This window comes from Ursus arctos, unplaced genomic scaffold (genome assembly GCF_023065955.2).
Source record: "Ursus arctos isolate Adak ecotype North America unplaced genomic scaffold, UrsArc2.0 scaffold_23, whole genome shotgun sequence".
Lineage (NCBI taxonomy): Eukaryota > Metazoa > Chordata > Mammalia > Carnivora > Ursidae > Ursus > Ursus arctos.
Window position 1 is genome coordinate 6,893,118 of NW_026622908.1, and position 22,377 is coordinate 6,915,494.

Genomic DNA, 22,377 nt, shown 5'->3' on the forward strand with positions numbered 1-22,377 from the left:
TCTATATACCACCATAATCTATCTATGCTTACATGAGGGCACATTTCTTCCCAGAAGTTTGACGAACTTGAGAATATTGTATTCTAGATACTCTCAGTACACCAGCAGTGAAAACAAATCAGAGTTAAATTATAATGAAAGCAAAAGTTTACAAAATAATTCTCAATCATTTTATTAAATAAGGTTTCCCATTTTCTAGTATGTTAATGAAATATAAAGAAGATAAATGAAATGCATAAATATTCATTTCTAATTTTTACCTGATTGTAAAATTTTATTAGCAAACGTTTGTAATTTATACTTTGGATTCGAGAATGTGGTTTACACAGAGATATATTATTGAACTCAATTTGCATCACCTAGAAAAATAATGCCTAGAGGTCATGGGAATGCACTAATACCAAAATAATACTTAAAAGGTTAATAGTATAAAAAATAAATGTCATCACACTGAAAGCTATATTAACAAAAGCAATAATGGCTTGAAGTTGTTCTTCTTTTAAAAGGTTACATTTCTCTTGGAAAGCAAGGAAAACTTCTTATTGCAGAGGACAATCAAACAGTAGGATAATTTGCATATCAAGATAATTAAGACACATTCATTAGATGTGTTCAAGAAAGATTGGATATGATCATGTAAGGAACAGAGTAGGTGCTTTCCTGCTTAATGCAGGTGGTTTGACTCAATAATCAAAGAGCCCTTTCAATGTCATCTCCGACTGACTCATTATGTTAAAGTTGCCTTTATGGAAAACAACCCTCTCCAAATTAGTGTAAGAAGGTAGAGCAGGAGGAGTGAAAACTACAATCCCAGCTTCCTCCTTCCAAAGCAAAATGCTCCCTGTCACAGGCACCACCATCTTATTGATGCTGATATAGAAGGACCTTCAGATTCATATCTCATTCTAATCATGAAAAGTTCAAATTAGTCACATAAAAGACTGCATGCTATATCATATATACATTGCTTTCTACATGTTGCTTCAAAGCCTTACAGGAATGTGTGGATTTCATTATTCCAGTTATCATATTTCATTATAGTGATGTACTCAGATCACCACTAAGTAAGAAGGAATTCTATATAAGAAAGTGTGTATTAATCAGAACCACCTATAGACTGTGGAGTTCTGCTTTAGTCAGAAAATTATTGGTCTTTAATCAGAAAATTATGAGATCAACTCCCATTGATTAATACCAATTTGACAAGAAGGCAATCTTAAAAAACAAAAATGTTCTGAAACCATTGAGAAAAAAAGCTACCTGGAACAGGCCTGGCTCAATCAAGCTGTTCTGCTAGACTATGTCATCCCAGGTTTTCTATTAATAATCAAATTTTATTTTAAATGATTATTGAAAAGGGACCTTTCGTAAGTGTTGGAAATACTACAGAACCCAAACAATACTTTGGTCATGAAGGAATATTTGCATGTGGATAGTAGACAGAAAAAAACAAACCACAGAAACAGCCCTGGCATCACTATGAGCTGTGCGTTAGCAGCATAGTGGTGAAAGAAGTGAAGACAAAATATTTATGAAGCATAAAGATATCACATGAAAATGAAGCAAATTAGGGGAATATTGGTTGAATCCCAGAAAAGATAATCCTTATGAACATGAAGGAATGCTGTAAATTGTAAGTGAATGCCAGTAATGGAGTTTGTTAAGAGATTCATGTGATAGTCAGTGCTCTGCAAACTCCAGTCACCGGCTCTTATACAGCCTGCAAGATTAAAATAAAAATAAACATGGCATATCTCGTCTCCTTGAAAACATTCTGTATATACAGTTTTATTACACTGAAAAAAAAAAAAGATACTTGGGCCTGATTTTCCTTGAACTGTCAAAATACAAAAGAAATGCAAAAAGTCGTTGCACAGATGTAGCAAAGTACTGGATTTTTATATTTTGGCAGGTGCTCAATATGCAGCCCACATAATCACATGTTAATGACTGGAGTGTGTTAATCAGCATGCATACCTGATTCTTTCTTGCCCAAGGGGGAAAAAAGCCAACTATTCCAGAGCATGTTAGTGTTTCTACTTCTGATAAAGATTTTGATAATATGCTAGGTAAGAAAACTTTTCCAAAAAGTATACTTAAAGGTATGTTATATCATTAAGGTTAATAATAAAATCATTCCAATTTCCATAAACATCAAGATATTTTCAAGTAGCATACCAGTAATCATTCTGTTTAATGTAAGGTACCCAGGTTTGGGAAACTTTTTTAAACATCGACATTTTTTTAATAGCAGGAAGGAAACAGTGCACATAACCAGGGTATGGAAATACCAAGATGATCAATGTGTTAACACTAGACAACAGTAGCTGTCTATTTCACTACCCACACCAGGCAATAAAATATGGTTTTACTTTTTGGTTCAAACTGTAAGTACATTCCTGTCATTAAATTTCTGAGAGGCTAAATACAGTTTCAATTTTACAGAAAATGGGAAATCTCCCACAAAGCTTCCTGGAGAATGTTATTTCATGACTCAGGGGATAAGGGCGGACATTTTTCACTTGCTACCAGAAGTATAGGTTTGAAATTTACTTAAATTGAATGACTTCCAAAATCCTAAAATGAGAGGAGTGGTAACTAAATTTTCTAGGAAGTCTAACCCTTGCTAGTTTATGGACTCTTTTCTGGTGCTTCCTGGACCAAGCAGGTACCAAAAAGATGCACAGAAAGCCTCCCTTAGGTGTTAAGACTATAAAATAGGTCCCTGCGAACTAGTGGGCTTCACTAAACTTCCTAAAACACGGTCTCAATAAAAGTGAGAAGATAAATTTCCTTTGGGTGCTACCTGCTATCTTAAATGACTGAACCTTACCAAAAACTGGCAACAACTCAAGTTTTTAAAATCTTTCAAAAGCTTACAAAACTAGAAATCTTCTAGAATTCTGTCACAACATAAATCATGGCTGAGAAGGATTAAATCCACACTCAAAATTCCTGGACTATGTTATCATGTAATGACAACAGCTCCAATCCCAGTCACAGTACAAAGTTCACACCAGAATTTTTATGACTCAAAGTGAACTACACAGAACGCTCCAGAGGTGATTAGCAACTTCTTTGGACTAAAAGCAAAAATGGCAGAAAGGAGAAATTGTTTGCAAGCAAGATAGCATTGTTCCTAATATTTATTAAATATCTCAACATGCTTATTACTGTTTTCTTTCAATTACACAAAGGTCATTATTGGCAGCTTTTATTTACAGTGAAAAACTATTTTTAAAACTTTTCTAAAAAATAAAATTCATTCAGGGGAATTTAAGTATGTCTCTAAAATAAGAAGCTCTGATATTCTGGGGCTCAAGGTCCAGTATGGTTATTTTTAATTATATTACTAATTAAAATCCAGATGCATATAATCCCATTTTGACTTAAATTATATATCAGTATAAGCATGAATGTAAGTTCAGAGATGTACATGTGTTTAGAAGATCTCACATAGAATCTTGTTGTCACTTTGTGAATTTCATAAGACATACTCTTGGTACCCTGTCTACATTCCCATGGCCTACCCCAGAAGTCACCTGCAAACAGTTTCTTCTTAAGGAAAAAGCTTCTGTCCTCACATGGGACCATTCTCTGTCCAGGAGCAAACCTACCCCCTATCCTACATCCTTGGTCTTAGCAATTTCATTTCCTGTTCATTATTGACTAAATTTCTGCCCACACGACTAAATTCATGCCCACATGGCTTAAAATAGTCTCCTCACCTTCTGCGTGAATCTTGCCTTCTTCAGAATTTATGGGAACTCCAAGAATAATCTCACTAACTGTTCACTCTTCCCCGTAGCATCAGACTCTCACGGTACTACTGCCATAGTTTTCCTACTAACTGTCCTTGTTTCTGCTGTTATCTCCCACAACCGGTTTGCTGCCCGGCAGCCAAAAAACATAAATCAAATCATGTTAGTCCCTTGTTTAAAATCATCCAATGCACTTGAAGTAAAGTCCAAATACCTCACCGTAGCCCAAGATACCCCGAAGTCTCTGTTATCTACCTGCCTCCTTGATTTCATCTCATACCATTGTCTCCCTCACCCACTCCATCCCAGCCACTCTGTTATTTTCTGTGTTCAGATACACTGAACAAAAAGGCTGCTGCACTTACTACAAACTCTAGTTGGGTGTCTTCCCCCCAATTTTTGCATAGTTGGTTCTTTCTCATTCAAACCTCAACACAAAAGTCACCCCTTCAAAAAGCACTTCCAGACTGTTTAGTCGTTCTTGATCACATTTCATTTAATTTTCTTTATTTCACTTATCATTGTCTGAAACTGGCTCACTCTGTGAAATTTCTTTATTGTCTGTCATACTACTAGAATCCAGATCTATGACAGCAAGGCTCCTTACTGTCTTATACATAAGAAAGTCCCTGTGCCTAGGACTTAGTAGGTGCTATAGACTCAAGTAATCTTCACTACACACAGTGTCATACTGCCAGTCACTAAATATAGCCACAAAATATTCCTTCATCCTTGTTAACATTGAAAAGAATGATACACTACACATTTTTTCCATGAAAAAATTATGTGAATTTATTCCTGTCTAATGAATCAGTCCTAATGGGAACAAAAACACATTTCAGGAGACAGTGTCAATATTCCTTTGGAAAAAAAAAAGTACTGGTACACTGGTACACTCATATCATAATGAAAACAGTAGTGCCTGTATGTAATGAACAAGAACGGTGAATTTTTATTTACACTAACTTTTCAGCCTGCAAATGGAATTTATCAATTAACACAGCACACTAAACTTTAAATCAAGCACTTTGGCGTCTATAACATAAGTAATTATACTTAAAATCAGAATCTAAACTTCTTAATCTCAAATTGGCCTTTGAATGCCGATCTCTAAAATCTCTATTCTCCTCTGCTTTATGCCATAATGAATTATTTTCTTTGTTTGAAACTGTGTGGTCTCATATTTTGTTGGAACACCATTCAAAATAATCAGAATTTCAACATTTCAAGATTTTTTTTTTCTAATCAGGAAGTGTGGATTAGCAGAACTTCTCTGCTTTGTCTTTACCGTCTCTTACAGTAAAGCTCTTCTGTGGTCTTGATATTTCAAAGTAAAACCTTCCTGAATGCAGTAGATAAGAAACTTCTAGTGCCTGTTTCTAACTGTTCATGAGTGAAGGCCATTTCAAAAAGTAAATAACAATGGAAACTGAATAGGTGCTGCTAGAATTTTTGTTGTTGTTTTTTACTTTTATATTTTATTCCTCCACAGCTACTTTATGGGGTTCAATTACAGTGGGCAATGAGTATGATCCGTTGAAGAGAACTACCAAGTTTCACTTCATTTCATAAAAATACTTTTGGAAGTCATATTTATTTGCAAGTAGAATGAGGTAAAATGTTTATTAAATTTTACTTTAGTCAAAGTCTCCCCCACCAACACACACACACATGCTCATGGACACACGCGGACACACACACACACACACACATGCGCATACACATATGCACACTCTATATGTAGGTTTGTAGGACTGCCCAGAAACCTAAAATCCTTCTATTGTTTTTCTTCCCTGTAAAGAAAAATTGGTTGGTGATATGATACTTGTAGTGTAAGTCAGTACAGGTCTGATGCTACAGTTGTTACACATTATTGAATCTATCGAATGAAAAGGGAGCACAAAGGGAATTTCCAAATGCAGCTGCTATTTCCCATTTGTTAAATCCTTTTATTATACCATATAAGTACACAGCTGGGAAATACTATAGAGTGGGAGTTAAAACAAAATATTTTGGCTTCCAGACATTCAGAATACACAAAGGCTCCAGTGGAAAGCAGTGCTTGATATCAAAAGAGAGTGAAAGTTTGAAAACATTTCCAGCAAATATGATTTCTTTTATACTAATATATAACATATTTGTGAATTTAAAGTATTTTATACTACCACAAATCCCTCTTAATGTAAATTTGGTAAGCAAATTATTAATATCTATTTTCTGACAAAATTTTAGATCATAAAACTTTGAAAATGACTCACTGAAGCAAATTGGCACTTGCCAAAATACAAACAAATTTTACCAAGGAAAATAAGTAACATGTTCTCTAAAGAAGTAAAATTTGAATGGTATTATTTCTGCCTCAACCTATATTTTTTGGTTTCATTATTTTTATTTGTCCATGACTATATTTGGCGTAAGTGGCAAAACAGATCTTGAATCCACCCCTTCTCTTTATCCCATCTACCTCTACACTAACCCAAACTACTACCATCTCTTACTTGGACTTTATTTTTTTTTAAGATTTATTTATTTATTTTAGAGAGAGAGAGTGAGAGAGAGAGAGAGAGAGCGAGCAAGTATGAGCAAGGGGGAGGGGCAGAAGGAGAGGGAGAATCTCAAGCAGACCCCCTGCTGAGCATGGAGCCTGCCCTCCACCCCGGGGCGGGGGGGGGGGGGGGGGGGGGGGGGCAAGGGAGGAGTAGATCCCACAACCCATGAGATCCCGACCTGACCCGAAACCAAGAGTCGGATCACTAAATGACTAAGCCAACCAGCCCCTTACCTGGACTTCTGAAGTAGGCTCCCAACAAGTCTCACTTCTTTCACTCTTGTCTCCCTCCTATCTATTCATACTATAGCCAGAGTGATCTATCTACAACATTCTAAAACCCTTCAATGGTTTTTCATTGCACTTAAAATCAAACCTCACTTCCATAACGTCATCTATATGGTCTTGTTGTATACAGCCCCTACCTGTCTCTCCAACCAGATCTGATGCTACACTGCATCCTCACTCATTACACTCCAGCCACAAAGACTACCTTTTTTTTTTTTAACATTTATTTATTTATTTCAGAGAGAGAGAGAGAGAGAGAGCAAGGGGAGGGGCAGGGAGAGGGAGAGAGAAAATCCCAAGCAGGCTCTGCACTGAGCCTGAAGCCTGACACGGGTCTCCATCTCACGGCCCCAAGATCATGATCTGAGCTGAAACCAAGAGTCAGATGCTTAACCAACTGGCACCCCAAAGACTATCTTTCATTTTCTGGTACTTGGCTATATTTTTCTCACCTCAAATATTTCATACATGCTGTTACCTTTGCTATTTTTACTCTTTCTTCTATTCTTTGCCTGGCTAGTTTCTATCATCCTTAGGTCAGAGAAGGCATTCCTATCCATCTATTCTAAATTAGGTTTATCCCTTTATTTCTCACATAGCATTCTGTTCCTTTTCTTCTTAACACATATCACAATTTTAATTACATATTTATGTATGTGTATTTATTTAATTTCTGTCTCCTCTCCTAGATACAAGTTACAGGAAAGCATAATCTTGCATGTTTTTTCACCACAATACAGCCAGCACCTAGTAGAACGGTGAGCCCAGAGAAGATGCTGTATAAACATTTGATGAAATAAAAATAAAACATGGGCTTACTGTCTTCTCAAAAAGCCAGTGGCAGTGACTGGATACCTATTTCACCCTTGCTATCTTGGAGGTAGAAAAATGATTCAGTTCAATCAGAAAAACAGACTTTTTGTCTTTTAGTCTTGCCTTTTTATACTTTCCTCTCCCCCCCTGTGCAAGGAAAATAAATCTTCCAGTGGATCTTTCTAACTGTATAATGACAATGCCCTATGAACCTAAAGTTCGTCTAGAAAAGTCTTCTTTTTCTTCCATTCCCCTACTATTCACCTACTGCTACAGAGTACTAGTTGTGTTTGCAAAATCAGCTGAAAAAGAAAATGTCTGCCTCCATAATTTACAGAATCAAGTCTTTGACATTAAACATTAAGAACAGAGCAAGAATTTAAATACATGTTATCAGTAGTAAAGGCGCTTTTAAATATTACCTTATTTTTTTTAATGATTTTTTATTATATTATGTTAGTCACCATACAGTACATCCCTGGTTTCTGATGCAAAGTTCGATGATTCATTAGTTGTGTATAACACCCAGTGCACCATGCAATACGTGCCCTCCTTACTACCCATCACCAGTCTATTCCATTCCCCCACCCCCCTCCCTTCCGAAGCCCTCAGTTTGTTTCCCAGAGTCCATAGTCTCTCATGCTTCATTCCCCCTTCTGATTACCCCCCTTTCTTTATCCCTTTCTTCCCCTACTTATTTTTATTAAAGAATAAAACTTTTCTTCACAGCCCACTTAAAATGTCTTTCATTAACATACCAAAAGTTAAGAAATGTAAAACAGGTTGTCAATTCCTAATCTAATAAAGTATGTTAAGGTTGTGGCCAGTTCTAGATGCAAAAAAACTGGATATTTTTGCTTTAAACTAGACAATGCCACTTACGGTGGCTTCTGTTTTGATGGTCAGAGACAGAATTTTGCATGGGAAAGCTGGCTAAGATACAGCATGTATCTGATGTTGTTTCTACCTTCAGGGAAAACTCCTGCAGTCTGACTGAATGATACTCAGGAGCTTTGCGTGTCCTTTTGAAATTAATAATATAGGCACATAAGTGAGAAAAGCTTTATTATAAGTCAAAAATGACCATTAGCTATGATAAATACCTGCATTTCCCCACTGAAGATGTATTCACCATATGACCTCATTCACATAGATGTGTTTGCTTAATATATATTTCAATGTTAACACACAGCCACACTTTATTTGATCATACCTATTTTGTGTCATTATCAAGTTCACCACCTTATTAAGAGATTCAGAGAATAAGATAACCAAACCTCCCCTTAAACTAAATTAAATATCTTTTGGCAAGTTGACCTAATAATGGACAAAAATTAAATTACAATTAGGGGAAGGAAGGGAAAACTGAAGGGTGGGGAAATCAAAGGGAAAGTCGAACCATGAAAGACTATGGACTCTGGGACACAATCTGAGGGTTTCAGAGGGGGGGAGGGGTGGAGGGATGGGTTAGCCTGGTGATGGGTATTGAGGAGGGCACCGTTGTAATGAGCACTGGGTGTTATAGGCAAACAATGAATCATGGAACACAACATCAAAAACGAATGATGTACTGTATGGTGACTAACACAACATAGTTTTAAAAAATGAAATGAAATAAAATGAAAAAAATTAAATCCCAAACCATTTTCCAATTTTTCCCAGTTACTAGTGTATTACTAATATTAACAATATATACATGGTGCTTGTTTCATGACCTAAACACAAATAACTCTATGATATATATTTTGAGCTTTTTCTAAAACACCTATTTGTGATGAGGCCATACTAACAGACACACTTAGTGACAGCAGCCAGATTTTAAAAGCTCACCATTCTTTGCTGAGACGACAGAACGCTGTCCCAGTCAGCATCTTGTTGAATGGTATTGACAAGTGTTGGTAGCTCCTCAGAGTGAGGTTTGTTGTGCATTATGGGGTGCAGAGGCAGGTGGGAGGCCACATGTTGATCACCGCCCTCTTCCTTTTCCCTTGAGGTCAAATCTTGGGTCATTGCTTCCTCTCCATCAGCTGCACAGGCAAATGGAGAGGTGGCTTGCTTGGAAGACATTCTTCTGCAGAAGAAGGAAAGAGCATGGATTCAAAAAGACTGTCAATGACAAAAGAACAAACCATCCCTTACATTTGACTAATTTGGAAAAAAAGTACCTTCTCTAACTTCAAGTTGTTTATGAGCTACTCTAAACCACTTTGAGAAAGAACTTAGCTTATCTGTTCCACTCTCCCTCTCTGCTTTTAAGTCAGCAAACTTCTTCCTAGTAATTGCTACATATCTTCTCCCTTAACAATCCACAGTGACATCTTCATGGAGTAAGTTTTCATAACGTATAGCATACGTATGTGCATATTTTTCCTCCCAGTTCTCCCAACTAGATTATCAAATTAGGTTGATGGCTAACAATGAAGAAAAAAAAATTAATTAGTGAATGAACTGACAAATAAGCCAGTTTAGAAGATGATTTTAAAGTAGAAATACCCAAATTTCTCTTGTGCTTTATGTGGGAACAAAAGAAGTCTATGTGAGAAAATACAATCAGGAGAGTACATAATACATGTTGAAAGTCCTAAGCAAATTTTGTCCTGACTTCTTAGTTTATACCTTGTATTATGAGTGCCAGGGCCTAACATTGTTTAGCGCCAATCTGATCTTTTTTCTGAAGATCTTCAAAATGTGTCAACTACCGTAACTTAAATTTTAAATGACATATTGATCAAGTGGCTGATAATGTTAGATTAGTCTTAGGGCAATTTTGTAACATTTGAATTAAGTATATGAAATAACTATGTCTCTATTTTATATTAGAAAGTACATACAAATTTCAAAACATTTACTGTGAAAATAGTAAAATGCCTACAATATATCATAATTTTATAACTGCAAAAACAATTACTGAACATTCATCTATGTACCTACAAGTAAACATCGACTGCATTCTGCACAAGGTCTCCATTCTGTGCTTTGTCAAGATGATTTTCTTAGCAAAATGTTTAGAAATAAAACCACCAAAAGTTTATAACTTAAAAGAAAAGACAATTGAGTATTTTTTCTAAAACTTTATGTTGTTTTCAGTTTATAGCAACTTTAGCTCTAAAATTGCTGTGTAACGAAGGAATAAAATCTCCACCTTAATTGCTCTTTAACATTAATTGATTTCATACCATATTTTAAAAAATGCACAAATCAGTTAACATAGGAAACCACATGAGCATTTTTCAAATTAGCAAATCATTAACTTGCTAGTACTGTTTCTACAGACAAATAAATACTGATTAAAGGGTCTAGAAATCTGAGATTAACAGTTAAATTTACAAATCTGTCACATGCTTTCATGAATATTGCAGTGAAGGAAATATCAAGTGCAAAGAAAAATAATTAAGTTAATTCCAATTTAAACAGTAGTTTTTATGTAGCAGCCCATGTTTCACATAGGATTTAACAGCTAATGCTAAATTTCTCACAATTAATGAGGGGGCTCAGATTTAGTATCCTACAGTGAAAAAAATTAATATAAGATCAGCTAATCTAATTATGCACAGCTCTAAATAAAAGTATTACAGGCTTTTGAAGTGCTTTGAAACATATTAAAATGCTGATACCTACTTATAATAATCATTCCACAAATAATAAAATTTCATCTATTAGACTTGATACTAGAAAATAAAATGGGGGAAAGGAAGTGCAGAAGAATGTCTGTATTTTCTTTGAGAAGAAAGAAATGAAATGTCCTAAATAGTACTATATCAAAGAATCAGATAAGTATATTCTTGACTAATTTCTATCAAAACTAGCATGTGGAAAAATGCATATACACATATGGAAAATGATACCAAAGGATGTTTCTCATTGTACAGGGATCACTACAAATACTACAGTAAAGCCAGGCAAATTATAACTGGTCTGCAAGTTTATCCAGAGTTTACCATAAACAACAAGAGTGTTTCCATAGTTCAGATAATGACAGTACCAATAATGTAATCATTCACATTGAAAACAAAAGAATGAATTTACTGCTGCCTTTTAAAACAGTTAAATACAATTGAAAGTCATAAGCCAAAACTCAGAGTGACTTTAGCTCCCCAACAAACATCCTCTTATTATAAAGTGATTTGGCTCCTTCCAATAGCAATATCTGTGATTGTTGCTTTAGTATAAATTAATCATGACACAAAACCCAAAATGAAAAGTCTCTTAAGAATAATTTCAAGTATAAACTGCACCAATGAACAATAGTGCACAATCCTAATTAAACACAACCGTGCAGCTGTAAAAATAGACTAAATCTGTCCAAAGCTGAGTTGAGTTTAAAGGCTGGTTTGTTAGAGTGTTTTCTTAAGGAAGGCTGGGCCCTCAGTCTTAATCAGCCAATAAATTATTTCCTGCAATTACATTAAATAGAAAATTATCTTCAAATGGGGAGTGTTAATTGAAAATCAAAATTCAGAGGGAAGTTTAGAAATTACACGCTGAATACAATTAGTGAGTAAAGGCTTCACCTCTACTTCATCAACAGTCTTCTGGTGATTCCTCCAGTGACCATTCAGGAAAGCTACCTATTCACAACATCACACAATTTGTCTTTTATTTTGCACCTACAAATACAAATGTCTATCAAGGTTGCAAGTAAAAGATAGGCTGCCAAAAAAAAAAAAAAAAAAGCAATATTAAATTTGACTGTTCATCCTCAGTTCCGACCATCGTTCAGGGACAGGGAGAAGGGGAATGTTAGCGCAATACCGGTTAAACAACCAAGGAAGGCAAACTCGACTTGAAAATCCTTCCCGTTACCTAAGGAACTAACATTTTTGTTCCAAGAAGCATACTTTACCGTATCATGTTTTATTTAATATCTTGAGTTTACTCTACTACAGTTCTCAACACGTTGCTAGCAGAGAAAAAGGTGATTTTGCAGTATTGTTCTACTGCAGGGATTTCCTCTCTATAAAATTGTTGGGCTTCTTTCAGATTGGTTTTTAATTGTTGGTTTTGTTGTAGTTTGGTAGTTTTGTTGTACTTTTAAAAGGAAAATGTGTACAAATTCTTTTTAAAGCAAAGTTTATTAAGTAAGTCTTAAATTTCCCGATTATTAGATTCAATTTACTGATTATTTTTTACACACTTACTTTATTAAAGAATCCCTCAACTTACTGATGACATCCTCATTCATTTCTTTACTTTAGCTTTCCTTTTTTAAAACATTTTACTAGACCAACTAAACTATTCTGGAAGCTGCAAAGATGCTTGACTTTTGGGAATGCCTTTACTATAACCACTGCACCACGGCTATTCTTCAGAAACTCATAAATCAAATATACAGTTGGTGTTAATGTTTTAAAATGTCACCTGGGGTGCTCACTTTTATTTTTAATGCTCATTTAGTAATTTTTCATTACAAAAATTTTCAGCCCCCGCGTATTAGAACCGTATCTTACTTTAGCTGCTGTCATATAAAACTAGTAAGCAAAAGAATCAAAATCCTTGTGAAAATGGTCAATTGCTATGTGACTTTACTTTGTTTTATTTTTGCACTATTATAACTTAAAAATCATTCAAATGAATTGTTTTTTTAATTTGTATTAAAAAAAAAATCTCCCTAGTTATACCCCCTGAAAACAGGGGTTTATAATGGAAGTGCTGACACAACCCTAACTAAAGCAGCGCAAATGTTGCCGCTATAATACACAAAATCAAGTTCTATTATTCTAAACTATCCTCGCTCATGGGATTTTTCTTTACTGTGCTCCCAGCCAAACTGCTGAAGCATGAAAAATTTAAATGCAATCAAATGCGCCCAATTCTACTTTACTAGAACAAGTGTCTACAGTGGTACAATCTTAAAAGGAGATGCAACAGATTTGTTTGGTGTTTTTTTTAACTGTTTATTTATAATACAGTGCATTGGAGATAAAATAAAAGAGGAAATTACACTCACATGGTACTAGTGTATTGACTACACAGAGTACATTATAATCAGAGAGAAAAACTACATTGTCAACTTATCACATTGGTTAAACAAGATGGTTTTCTGGGGCATAGCTATTATCAAGTAAAACCTCCAAAGAGAATTACATATCTTTGGGACACATGAAACTAAATTCCCATCATGTGTTCCCCGAGTTTGAAATGTCTCTGCCCAGAAGATCAAGTGAATTCCCAGGATGCCAGGCCATTGGGAAGAACTTCAGGGCTTAGGACTTTTGGGAATGAGATTGTTGGAAATGAAGTCTCCACTAATGGATAATGTTTTCTAGGAAGTCAGTAGGAGTATCTCTAGAAAGATGATAATTATTTCACTTCAAATCCAAAACCCCAGTGCAAAATGTGAATGTTTAGGCCATCACAAACTTATTCAAATAGTAAATTTACTTTATGTTCTTTGACAAGAAATTAAGATTAGCTGGTCCAAGACTTTATAAAATGGTAAGGATATGGATATCTGTACAATAAGCCCTCTGAGAAAATCAAATTTTCTAGAATTTTAAACCAGCCCAACCTGCTGTTATTTTTAAGAAACAGCTATTTGTATATGTTTAAAGGTTAGGATTATTTTAAAACAACTTTTTCCTAAGGTATCACCACTTGAAATTATTATTATTATTATTATTATCATTATTTTAACTATTGCCTGGGAAGAATCCATTTCAAAACTATCCTTTGTGATTTACATAGGTATCAAAAAGAGCCACTGAATTTATTGGAACAATATTTTTAACCTGATTTTTTTAATGTTTTCCTTACTTCTAAGGTAATTATCAAATGGCATTCACTTGTTAGGTGTATTACATTTATTCAAAAGAAGCTCAGTTTTTAACATAAAGCAACATTTTAATAGTTGGTTTACTTAACGAAAAATTAAACACTCAGGCCAATATTCACATTTGCTTTTGCAACTCAGCCCCAGGCTACCAAGGTAGATTTATTTCTCTCAGATAATTCACTGTTAATTTAATGCTGCAATTGATCTGATACTAAGAAATAAACAACTAATTTTCCAAAAATATAACACAGTGCCTCTCATTTTAAGGAGCATGAGTAACACATATGTTCAGCTGCCAAAATGCACAATACTTAGGAACCCCTACAAAGGATGCCAGTCCACTCAGCCTAGGGCAAAGAATGATTTTTCCTGCACCTCTAATTCCCATGTTTAAGGATTGAGCGATGGGGAAGGATCCCAATTCCAGACATTAAAATAAAGACATCCCCCTCAAAACTTTTCCTGCTTCATTAGGGTAAAGCCTGAGGGTGGTTGTTGATTCTTTGTATTGTTTTATCCAGCACTACCTCCTCTCCCCAACTCCACCCCCAAACTTCCCTCAGCTTCTGCCAGGTTTTTCCTCACTCTTTCATCTGTTTAATAAGTAACTGAGAAAATTAAGTGAAAAAGAAGGTAACTGCTTTCAGAGCTACCTTGGAGAGTTATAAACCTATCTTTTAAAGTTTGTAGTGGCTCTTTCAGAACATACAGGTAACATTTATAGACAATATCTGTTAGAAGAAAATTCACTGATTTATCTGTTAGATCAAGAGAGATGAGGCAAATGAAATACACTTGAGGCCCTTGAAGTATGTCTAAGAAGGGGCTTAAATTAATGGATTCTGACTTATCTAAGGCTTCTAATTTTTCACACCAAAGCACCAAAATTGTCTCCAAAGGCCTTCTGAGGTTCTTACAAAACAGAGACTACCTGGAACAGATTCTTCTCAAGTCATCAAAGTTTGTGTTTCTAGAGTTTATATTTAGCTGACAATATTGCTGTCACTTTATATAGCTTAAGACTGTTCTTTGGACTAGAGCTCATATGTCTTGGAATGCTTTGACTCATGAATTGTTTCTCCTGATAATGTTACATCACGTAACCACCTCTGTCTAATTGGTTAGTATCTGCTGGAAGAGGCAGGCAACCAGCCTAAAGACTAGCCTGCCTGCCTGCCTATGGAAAACCTGTAATTGTTACATGTGTCTCTGAGTATCCAGTTTCTTCTGGAGATCAAAACAACTTGACTTCATGTAACCTCTATCTATACTTCTGTTTATAGTAATACCGAATTTTTCTCAGTTTTTCTACCGGTAACTTGCTGGGATCTTTACTTTGGAAAGCCAGGCCCAGAATTTATAAATAAAATCAGTCATTTAACGATAAGAGCAAAACCAAACAATGGCTACTATAAATACACATTAACTTAGAGGATTTTAATCAAGCACAATGACTTTATAGCTCAAACGAAAGACCTCTATGTGGCTTGAATGAAAACTGTCTACAATAGTAGCAGAATGAGTTTATTTATAAATGCTTACTTTGAACCTCCTCTTCACATGAAATGAGAACCATAATTTTTAAAGTGAAAACCAAACATGTGTTTGTCAGCTTGAAACCTACCCACTAGTCTACAAGCCCAATTACAAGATACCTTATCCACTTATTAATAAAAATCATAAACCAGAATAATAACTTCTCAGAGAGAAAGGGCAGGAAGCTGTCACTGTATACTTTTCCATTCTTACCTCTATTTTCTCTTTTTATTATTGCCAGAAAAAAAGAGAAATATGAAAATTGATGTTGGATAGATCATTTCAAAAAATGAAGGCTCACGTGTGACGACCATGAACAAAACTACATAACGAAGTTTAATCTCTGAGGTTTTCCTTCAGCTAAATAAAGCAATCCAGCAATTCCTCTCTTCCATGTAAATGAAATAAGGTATAAACTTCAGGTTCCTATCAAATAAGAGGAGGAGAAATGGGGAAGGGAGAAGGAGGGGGAAGGGTGAGGCAAGGGAAGGGGAGGAGGTTGAGGAGGGGTAAAGGGGAAAGGGGAGGAGAGAAACAACTGTGGCTTTGCAGTTCATTTTCAGTTTGTCTACTTAATGAAAACCTCATTGTACAACCCTGAAAACCATTTCCAGCAGGCGAAGTATTTCTGATTCAGCGGAGGTTACACAAGCATCAAAGCAGTTAAATATAGGTGCCAAGCTGCATTGCCAGGAGCTCTTAGTACTGTGAGTTAGTGTTACCTGACAGCTTAGTGAATATAAAATTACTTGTTTCTTCAATTGAAGACAATCAAATTGTCACCTTCCATTGTAATAATGCACAACTAGTGATCAGCAAAGTGCAAACATAATTACCATGAAGAAAACAAAAAATCAAATCTAAATCTCTCTACAGAGTAAACACATCTATCTGGCTTCCCCCAAAAACGAGTGCATTTTAATACTAAAGGCTACGACGCAATCTTTGTTATTTAACAATAAGACTTATTAGTCTTACATTAAATTAAAATGAAAAACAACACGAAAGACCAATTCATAAAAAGTGAATACAAATACCAGTAAGAGCACTACAACTTCCGGACAGAGTACAAGGCCTACAAATTATATTGCTGCCATTTGGGCTGATAATGTTAAGTGTACGTCAGCAGCACATCCCTTATAAAAACCACACTTTAAGAGATTTCTTTCTAGCCTAGAAATAGTGCTGAAGGTTAAAAAAGGAAAGAAAGAAAAAAACAGGTAGGATCCAACCTCAAAAGCTTTTGTCTTAATTTTTCCTTTAAAAAAAAAAAAAGTTATGTTCCATTTTTGTCTTCTAAAGGGGCCTGAGTTTTCGAGGTTGAAAATTCACCTGACGAAATTGATATACTATCTCTATCCAAGTTTAGAAAAATAACCAAGCATAGGGTACATGTCTAGAACTATTATTGAGACACTCAGCATCTTGAATTCTTGTCCAAATTTGGTGGCCAGATTGGCCCACTATGAAAGTGATTTCAGTAACTCAAAACTGGGTTAGTATTAAAGCACTGAAAATTTGACATGGCTCTCCCATACCCTGAAGATTCCAAAGATATAAATACAGATGTTGCTCCAAACAAACTGCTTTTTTAAAAGCTCTTTTCTTAAAGTGATTTTATATCTAACTCAAGATTTAACACATTCAGATTTACATCATTCCTTCCAATATAGAAAAAACTGTCTTTCCCATTCCGAAAACACTCCACACATAGGGGTTTTCTTCTTTCATCAATAATGTCCTCCAATACTTCCGTTCTAAATAATATCATTTTTAATCCTCCAACACACACACACACACACACACACAAAAGGGTCAGTTGAGGGAGAGGAAGAAGCACTGCACCAGAGTGCAAGTGGAATGAATCAGGGACCATCAACAACATAAGATTCCCTGAGCTTGAATTTTACCATATAAATTTAGACATTCCATCCTTTATAAATCTGAAATGGCCAATCAATCTTATTCTTCACTCGTACTCCACCATTGCCCTATTTTATAAGGGAAGAGTGGGGGAAAAAAGGGTGAGATGAAGACACTGGATTGACTCTATGGCTAAATCAGAAGCAGAATGAGGATGGGAGGAAAACAAAAATCCAATCTCTAGTTGCAAGTGTTATTGAGATTTGAGATAAATTTTACATCATTAAAAGAAGTGTAGATTTGAGAAATAAGACTGTTTTAGGAAAAGATCTTTTTCCTTGACCTTGCCCACTTTCAAAATATAGAATAAATCTTCCTCCTCACCACCCTGGCCCAAGAAACCCTACTTATAAGCTTAACAAAATAAAAACTGCATAGCACAGGGGATGCGATCAGTGTTTTTTGAACTTCAGCGATGAGTAACTTAACACATTCCTAAATTATGCTCCTGCAGAATATCCCATACAATATAGTAATAATAAAAAAGGATCAACAAGAGGAAGGGAAAAAAAAGCCTGTTGTCACAGAATGTCTTCTAGTCCTAGGGAGATAAATGCTTGCAAAGATATTATCATAAGCTTACATTCAGCAGAAGAAAAATAGAAAATATTAAAAGATTTTGTTTTATTTTTTTCTTAAAAGGGAAGCTTATTCTGTATATTCTATGAGATTAGCGGTCATGTCTGTCTTGTTCTTTACTGGATCATCGATGCCCCGCACAGTGCACACACACTGTAGACAATATTGCCTACATATTGTCTAATATTGGAAAGAAAGAGAAAAGGGAAAATAAGAGAGGGAGAGATGAACAAACAGCTTATTTTTCAAACTTAAGGTGAATACATAGCCACAGAAAATACCACTCACATGTTAATGCTGCCAACCTAAACATTACTCTTCCTCTATGCTCTTTTTGTCAAACATCTCATTCCTTAATATTTAAATCATATAATTTTTATATTTATATACCCAACACTGAGCACTCTCTCATCTTCCTGAAATACAACAGTCCTCAAATGACTGCTAGACATTTATACCAAGATGTACTCTGCTATGTCATATTCAACAAACTTAAAATTAGTTTCATCATTATTTTCTTCAACACCCTCCCTCATTCATTCACACCCAGAAAAGCATCATTCTCGGAATCATCCAAATTCAAAACATGACACTGCATCGGTCTCCTCTTTTATTCTTGTTCCTCACTGCCAGCCTATCATTAAGCTCCATCAATTCTTCCTTAATAAAATTTCTTCTGCTCACACCTTCTTACCACGCTAATAATCACCTGCGTAGGGCTTTATTACATTTCATACCTATACTCTCACGGCAGACTCTAAACTGGTTTCCCTAATTTCATTTTCTCCCCCTCCAAATCAATCTTACTGCCACTCCCTTCATCAAACCACTCTTTTGGTCAAGAAACATCGGTGGCTTTCCCTTGATGACAGAAAAAAAGTCCAAACTCTTGACCCTGGCATTCGAGGCCCTCCACTCAGATCCAACCAATCTTTCTAAATTCATCTTCTAGTATTCTACACTTTAACCTTCTATTCTAACTAGACTGATAGACTCAGGCTTCACTTATTGCTTACTCCCCAACCCCGCCTTTGCTCTGCCTGCCTCCCCCTACTTCTCCCCCTACTTCCCTCACCCTCCTTTCTTATCACTAGGAAACCAACTGAGACTATTCCAAGTAAATATGATCCACCCCTCTTCTAATCACTCCTAATAAGTGCTCTGAAAATTTGCTTTTATGTCGCTCACTCCACACTTAAATGCATACTAACTTACTTAATCTTTTTAAAAAGTGTAATATCATTATTTCTTTAAAATAATCCCAACCAGATTACAAACGTTTCCTGGGCAAGAACAAAATCCTGGCTTTTCTGTATTCCCACAAGTACCTAGTACAATATTTTGCATAAAGAAAACACTCAATAAATATTGTTTGCCCAATTACTTAAATATTATTAAATGAGTAGGCAGAAATAAATTTAGAGTATTATATTTAACCAGCGGATTTAAAGTAAACCCCTTAGATTTCTGTACCTAACTTGGTTTTCCAGGGCTATCTCTTCTTCCCCCACCCCCGGCCAGTAAAATCCATCTCATACCTTAAAAGTTCTACATATTCGATAGCAAGAAAGCCCCCCCCCCCCGCCCACGCACACAAAATCATCGATCTATGTTGTTAAAAAACACTGGAAAGTTGGATAGATGAATGGATGGATGGATGGATGGATGGATGGATGTTGGAGAGATGGCTGAAAAGATACATGAATAGCATTTACAAGATGCTTAGAAAGTACTAGTCACTGCACTGAGCACTGCTACATGTATTAACCTCATTTAGTTCTCAGAACAGTTCTAGGATTTAGATAATGTCATTGACCTTGTTTAATGATAAGGAAATCAAGGCGCAAAAATGTTTATTTTTTTTTTAATTAAAATTTGCCTAAAGTCACACCTTGTAAAAACAAAAAGCAGAATTTGAACTCAAGTGGTCTAATTCCAAGGCAGATACTATTAGAATTAAAGGTCTCTAACAGTAATTCTAAATTGAATAAATTATTAACTATTTTCAATTATCATCTGAATTTTTCTTTACTATGTATATACTTCCTATAGAATTTTATTTTTAATATTCCAGTTAGATATTCTGGATACTCATTTAATTCAAGCTTAGTCAAAGGATTTGCTATTTTTTTCCTTCCCTTCTAGGGTTGGAGGTGTTTAATAATTGGTTAACAACTATTAAAAAAAAAAAAAAAAGGGGAAAGAGAGAGAAAAAAGGAGATCTGCCAATCCTCTAACCAATCCATTTGACTCTCATTCTAAACAGCTTGACAACAAAATTAGTTATGGAAATAGTTAAAGGTATTGGCACACAACGCTGAGAGGTTTACTGTAGTTTTTATATGGTAAATTTTCTAACAAATATTTGTTTGTTGTTAACTATCCATGCTTTCCCTAGCATGCTTTTACTGGTTAGTCTAGATAGTCAACATTTAACTATATTCTTATACAGACAATTGTGGGATAAAATAAGGATGTCACTGCCCATTCATTTCAAGGTCTAGAGAAATGTGAGATCCAATTTCTACCTTCCACCTCTTACCAGAAAGGCCACACCAGAAGCATCAGATACAACTGCAGCTGTCTCATTACAAAGGTGTTGAGGACAGCCTTGAGAAAAAATGAGATGAGGTACTTGAGCAGTATATATTTAACACATGACCCATCTAGAGTTAATTTCAGGGAATACCAAGTAATTTAGATATCTTTTTAAAAACTGACTGCCACATAACATTATATGTACCCTAATGAAATAGAAAAAAAAAACAAACCCTCATACACAAGGACTTGCATTTTTGTAAATTATAATTGAATGTGAAAGCTGAGGAAAGGTTTTCACCACTTACCCAAATGTCCACAATTTTATATACAGCAAATAGTCTAGTTTCACAAATAACAAAATTGCAGCTATCGTGTATTTCTCCCTCCCACCCTTCATCATCCCTTCCCTCCTTATAGCTATTTGCTAAGTTTCTCACTTGCATTTGCTGGTAACATGTTATCACAAACAGCTCCAGGAGAACATAAGAATTCAATTGTTCCCATGAATCATTACACAAAATTGTTTGAGGTTATCATTATAAACGACAAGTATGATGACCCACTGTCTTGCATATTAAGGGATTCTTGACCAAATACCTAATGCACACCTATCAAGCCACAGAACTTCTAGGTTTTTCCAAGCTTTGTTATGGGAAAAAATCTTGCATTGCTATCCAGTTCTAATTTTTCTTCTCATTATAAGCACCACCTCACAGTTTTCCAAAATTGAAAAACTTTTACAATTATCATGCCTAATCTATTAAATGTTTTTATTTCTTCAAAAGTAAATCTTTGATGTGCATCCATGGTCCCTAGAAACTGGAAAACTGCTACCAGTCTTAACAGAATTTACTGCCATAAGAAAAGAGTGTGATGTAGTGAAAGGTTTAGAGTAGAGATTTAAATCTCAGACTTCTTATTTACTACATCTGTGAACTTGAGAAGTTACTTAACTCTCTGAGTTTCCATGTCTCCATCTGTCAAATTAGAGATAACTCATCTTCCTTGGAGAGTTGTAAAGATTAAATTAATAATATGTGCAATTACTTAGTATTTGGTAGGTACTGAATGAATGTAAATCCCTTTCAATAAAACTTCACAGAAAAATAGTTTGACTCAAAAAAAAAAAATTCTTAAAGAGATTCTGAATTTTTCCAAATAAAGACAAATAAAAGTTCCATGGAATAGTCTCCCAGTGGCAGTATACCCATGACCCAATGGTAAGTAGACCACTGATTAGGACAATATCTATAGGGTAAAATACATAGGCTACTATGTCCCAAATTTATAGGCAGAAGAGGAAATCACTCTTTATACAGAGGAGACCAAAGCATATATCATCTGCTGCTGAGAACTGTATTCCTAAGGAAAGGCAGTCCTTGGCTCTAGGGGTTCATTCAGACCCCCTACTCTTAACCTCTCTCCTTGATTTTTAACCAAAGCAGTCTAAAAATTTGGAGAATGTACCCATTTCCTCTGAATTAATTTTTAAACAGAAGCAGCATTTTAGTATACTAGAAAAGCTATCGGTGCTTAATTAAGAATAAATAAAAAGTCTAAGCTACTGTATCCTATGAAATGTACCAATACCTTTCCAAGCTTTATTTGTTTTTTCT

The 22,377-nt window shown here is 35.2% G+C and overlaps 1 protein-coding gene across 16 annotated transcripts in view; it reads right to left on the minus strand.

Annotated features, from left to right (window-relative positions):
• The window catches only part of SOX6 (SRY-box transcription factor 6), a 587,380-nt gene that overhangs the window by 345,325 nt on the left and 219,678 nt on the right, over positions 1–22,377 (minus strand). For 15 of the 16 annotated variants that reach the window (XM_057317521.1, XM_057317512.1, XM_057317525.1 and 12 more), the window contains one exon: positions 9,241–9,481. In XM_057317521.1, coding sequence (XP_057173504.1) covers positions 9,241–9,477 — 237 coding nt within the window. In that variant the 5' untranslated portion in view covers positions 9,478–9,481. Of the gene's footprint in view, positions 1–9,240; positions 9,482–15,931; positions 16,145–22,377 lie in introns of all 16 variants that reach the window. The other variant, XM_057317522.1, reaches the window with a different exon arrangement.